Genomic DNA, 5,718 nt, shown 5'->3' on the forward strand with positions numbered 1-5,718 from the left:
TTAATAAGAAAAAAAGAAAAGAAATAGCAAATGGATTCTATTATGACCTGAAGAAGGGAGTTATTACCAGGAATGATTTCTCTTCTTTGAAGACTAAGACAATCGTTAAAGATAAGCAAGCTTTTGAAAGTTAGAAGTTAAGAAAGTAGAAACACAAATAAGTAGGACCAGAAAAGAAAGAGAGTTACAACAGACACTACAGAAATTCAAAGAACAATGGGACTGCTATGAACATTTTATACCCAAGAAAGTTCAACAACCTAAAGGAGTTTTTAGAATTATACAATCATTGATTATTCAAGGTGAATAAGGAAGAAAGAGAAAAAGTAAACATGCCAATCATAAGCAAGCAAATTATAACAGTAAGCAAAACTATCCAAAAAAAAAATTTTATGACCATATGTCTTCATATGTTAGTTCAACAAGATATTGAATAATGAAATAATACCTATATTTCTTAAACTCTTTCAAAAATTTCAGAAGATTACTGCCAAGCACATTTTGTGAGGCCAACATTACTCTAAACCAAAACCAAACAAGCAACACAAAAAAATAAAATGGCAGACCAATTTCCCTAATGAAAACATATGTAAAAATACTCAATAAAATCTTAGCAAACCAAACCTTATAATGCATTAAATAATTAAACACCATGACTAATTGAAATATGTGTTAGGAACACAAAGGTGGTTCAACATCCAAAAATCAATTACATAATTCACCACACATCAGCAAAAAAAAAAAAAAGATAAAAATTATTTGATCATATCAATAGATGCTGAAAATTATTTTGATAATATTCAATATCCATTTAAAATGAAAACCATTGTAAAATAGGGGGTAAAATGGAACTTATTTTTAACATAATAAAAGTCAAATATCAAAAACCCACTGCCAATATTCTCAACAGTGAAAAACTGCAAGTTTTACTACTGAAATCTGTCACAAGACAACATTGTCCACTCTCTCTACTACTATTCAACATAGTATTGGAAATTTTAGCTAGAGAAATTGGGCAAGAGAAGAATAAAAAAGGCATCCAAATTGGATAAGAAGTAAAATTGTCATTATTTGCTGATGACACGCTAATATACAGAAAGAACCCTAAAGACTCAACTGAAAAACACATCTTCTTGATCCAGTCATCTATTTTGGGGCATTTGGGTTGTTTCCAAAGCTTAGCTATTATAAATAGTGTTGCTATAAACATAGGCATGCAGGTGCCTTTGGAATTAATGTTTCTGTGTCATTTGGGTAAATACCTAGTAGTGGAATTGCTGGATCATATGGAAGCTCTATCGTTAGTAGGTTGAAGAATCTCCACACAGCTTTCCACAGTGGCTGGACCAGTTTGCACTCCCACCAGCAGTGCAGGAGAGTTCTTTTTTCTCCACAACCTCGCCAACATTTGTTGTTGCTAGTTTTTTTAATATGTGCCATTCTCACTGCTGTAAGATGGTATCTCATTGTAGTTTTGATTCACATTTTCCTGAATCCAAGTGATGTTGAACATTTTTACATATGCCTGTTGGCCATTTGCATTTCCTCTTTGGAGAAGTTTCTTTTTACTCTTCTGCCCATTTTTTGACTGGATTATTTTCTTTGTTTTTGTTGAGTCTCATCAGCTCTTTGTAGATTTTTGTGATCAGTCCTTTATCATTAGTGTTGTGTGCAAAAATTTTCTCCAAGTCGGTAGAATATTACTCAGCAATAAACTCATGCCATTTGCAGCAACATGGATGGAGTTGGAAGGGATCATGCTCAGCAAAATAAGCCAGAAGGAAAAATAAAAATTGCAGATGGCCTCACTCTTAGCAGGAATATAGAAAACCTAAATAAGGTACCAGGAAAAAGAATAACTGTAATAAAGAAAAAATCAAAATTTACAAACAACTATAAACCAGAGGCACACTATCGGGGAGGGAGGGAGAAAGGAGAGAATGGTGTCAAAATAAGGGGAGTACAATTGCATGGGGAATATAAAAATAAAGAAATTTAAAACGTTAAAAATTTAAAAAAAGACTCAACTGTAAAACAGCCTGAATCAATTAATCAGTTCAGTAAAGTGGTGGGTTGAAAATCAATACACAATAGTTGCCTTCCTATGTACCAACAATGATATAGAAGAAGAAGAAATTGAGAATGTTATTCCAGGGCCTCCCTGGTGGCACAAGGGTTAAGCACCACACTGTGAAACAATCTGCAGCCTCTGCAGCACAATCGATCCCCGGCCAGCCAGAAAGCAAGCAACATGGTGAGGCAGACCTCTCTTGTCTCGCCTGCTGCTCCCCTCAGCAGTGTGGTTCAGTCAGTCTGCCTGTTCTGTTCCCCACTCTGTCTCTGGTGAATCCTCTCACCCCCCACATCTCTGGCCTGAACCCCAGCTCTTGCATGCATAAATAAATAAATCTTATAAAATGAATGTTATTCCATTTACAGTCACACTAAAATAAATACCTAGGATAAACTTAATAAAGGAAATGAAAGAAAACTCTAAGATACTATTAAAAGAAATAGGAGAAACACAAAGAAATGGAAAGTTACTCCTTGCTCATGGATTGTAATATTTAACATAGTCAAAATAACCATCCTACCCAAAGCATAAACAGATTCAATGAAATTCCTATCAATATTACAATGGCATTCTTCTAAGAACTAGAACAAACATTGCTGAAATTCACATGGAACTATAAAAGGTCCTTTATAGACAAAGCAATCCTGCCAAAAAATAAATAAATAAGGAAACATGACAGTATTTCATCTGAGATTTCAATTAGTAATGTAGTACCCTAGTAGTTAACAACATGGTACTGGAACAAAAACAATGGAATAGAATTGAGACCCCAGAAATAAATCCATACATACATTGACACTTAATATATGAATAGAGAAACAAACATACATTGGAGCAAGGAAAGTCTCTTAAACAAATGGTATAGGGAAAACTGGATAGTCACATGCAAAACATGCAGCTCGATCACTATTTCACAACACACACAAAAAAAATCAACTCAAAAGAATAAAAGACAAATGGAAGACCTGAAACCATAAAATCCATGGTAGAAAATATCAGCAAAACACTTCGAAACATAAGCTTCAGTGATGTATTCATAGATGCCTCTCCAACAACAAGGGAAACAAAAGACAAACAATTTGACCTACATTAAACTGAAAAGCTTTTATACACCTAATAAACCATAACCTAGACAAAAAGACACCCTGTTGATTAGAATAAAATATTGACACAATATATATCTGACAAAGGGCTAATGGCAAAAATATACAATGAAGGCATACAGCTTAACAAAAAGAAAACAATCACCCCAATCAAAAATGGATAGAAGAATTAAATAGGCGGTTTTCCAAAGAAAATAGATTGCCAACAAATCCATGAAAAAATATTCATAATAAATATATCATCAAAGATATGCAAATCAAACCACAAACCATACCTGTGAGAACGGCCCATATCAAAAAGTCCAGAAATAAGAAATGCTGGCATGAATGTTGGGGAAAAGCTACCCTCCTACACTCTTGCCTGGAATATAGAGTCGTTTTACCCCTGTGAAAAGTAGTATGTATGTTATTCAAAAGATTAAAAATGAATCTAGCCCTCACTCGCCGCGGACGGTCCGAGTCGTCGCCCGCATGCTCTGCTGCCGCCCCACAGAAATGCTTCGATTACTCTCAGTCCTTTGCCAGATTAGGCCGGTGTCCAGGACCCTGGCTCCTCATCTCACTTGGGCTTATGCCAAAGATGTAAAATTTGGTGCAGATGCCCGAGCTTTAATGCTTGAAGGCGTAGACCTTTTAGCTGATGCTGTGGCGGTTACTCTGGGGCCAAAGGGAAGAACAGTGATTATTGAACAAAGTTGGGTAAGTTCCAAAGTAACAAAAGATGGTGTGACTGTTGCAAAGTCCATTGACTTAAAAGATAAATATAAAAATATTGGCGCCAAACTTGTTCAAGATGTTGCCAATAACACAAACGAAGAGGCCGGGGATGGTACTACTACTGCCACTGTACTGGCCCGCTCTACTGCCAAGGAAGGCTTCGAGAAGATTAGCAAAGGTGCTAATCCAGTGGAAATAAGTAGAGGTGTGATGTTGCCTGTTGATGCTGTAATTGCTGAACTTAAGAAGCAGTCAAAACCAGTGACAACCCCTGAAGAAATTGCTCGATTTCTGCAAATGGAGACAAAGAAATTGGAAACATCATTTCTGGTGCAATGAAAAAGTTGGGAAGAAAGGGGGTCATCACAGTAAAGGATGGAAAAACACTGAATGATGAATTGGAAATTATTGAAGGTATGAAATTTGATCGAGGTTATATTTCTCCATACTTTATTAATACATCAAAAGGTCAGAAATGTGAATTCCAAGATGCCTATGTTCTATTGAGTGAAAAGAAAATTTCTAGTGTCCAGTGCATTGTACCTGCCCTTGAAATTGCCGGTGCTCACCGTAAGCCTTTGGTCATAATTGCAGAAGATGTCGATGGAGAAGCTCTGAGTACACTTGTTTTAAATAGGCTAAAAGTTGGTCTTCAAGTTGTAGCAGTCAAAGCTCCAGGTTTCGGTGACAATAGAAAGAATCAGCTGGAATATATGACTATTGCTACTGGTGGTACAGTATTTGGAGAAGAGGGATTAACTTTAAATCTTGAAGATGTTCAACCTCATGACTTAGGAAAAGTTGGAGAGGTCATTGTGACCAAAGATGATGCCATGCTCTTGAAAGGAAAAGGTGACAAGGCTCAAATTGAAAAACATATTCAAGTAATCATTGAGCAGTTAGATGTCACAACTAGTGAATATGAAAAAGAAAAACTAAATGAACGTCTGGCAAAACTCTCAGATGGAGTAGCTGTGCTGAAGGTTGGTGGGACAAGTGATGTTGAAGTGAATGAAAAGAAAGACAGAGTAACAGATGCCCTCGATGCTACACAAGCTGCTGTTGAAGAAGGCATTGTTTTTGAAGGAGGTTGTTCTCTGCTTTGGTACATTCCAGCCTTGGACTCATTAACTCCAGCTAATAAAGATCAGAAAATTGGTATAGAGATTATTAAAAGAACACTCAAAATTCCTGCAATGACTATTGCTAAGAATGCAGGTGTTGAAGGATCACTAATAGTTGAGAAAATTTTGCAGAGTTCCTCAGAAGTTGGTTATGATGCTATGGTGGGAGATTTTGTGAATATGGTGGAAAAAGGAATCATTGATCCAACCAAGGTCATAAGAACAGCCTTATTGGATGCTGCTAGAGTAGCCTTTCTGTTAACTACAGCAGAAGTTGTAGTTACAGAAATTCCTAAAGAAGAGAAGGACCCTGCAATGGGTGGAATGGGAGGTGGTATGGGAGGTGGCATGTTCTAATTCCTAGAATAGTGATTTACCATTATTGATGAACTGTGAGAGGAAGCTCAAAGCAGGGTTCCTCATCTATAACTTCAGAGAAGTCAGTTGAAGGAAATGACTGAAGAAAAGGCTGGCTGATGTTTAAGAAAATCACTATAATCATCAGTTACTGGTTTCAGTTGACAACATATAATGGTTTACTGCTGTCATTGCCCATACCTACAGATAATTTATTTTGTATTTTTGAATAAAAAGACATTTGTACATTCCTGATGACTGAGTGCAAGAGCCATGTACCAATGTACTGCTTTAAACTTAAATCACCGAGGCATTTTTACTACTATTCTGTTAAAATCAGGAT

The 5,718-nt window shown here is 36.3% G+C and overlaps 1 protein-coding gene across 1 annotated transcript; it reads left to right on the forward strand.

Annotated features, from left to right (window-relative positions):
• Nucleotides 1-3,672: 3,672 nt before the first annotated feature.
• LOC311169960 (60 kDa heat shock protein, mitochondrial-like) lies at nucleotides 3,673-5,375 on the forward strand (the record flags this gene model as incomplete). The annotated part of the gene is given in 2 exon segments (XM_084232238.1): nucleotides 3,673-4,177; nucleotides 4,180-5,375. Coding segments are annotated over 2 exon segments (1,701 nt in total).
• Nucleotides 5,376-5,718: the final 343 nt, after the last annotated feature.

This window comes from Talpa europaea (assembly GCF_964194135.1).
Source record: "Talpa europaea genome assembly, chromosome: 4".
NCBI lineage: Eukaryota > Metazoa > Chordata > Mammalia > Eulipotyphla > Talpidae > Talpa > Talpa europaea.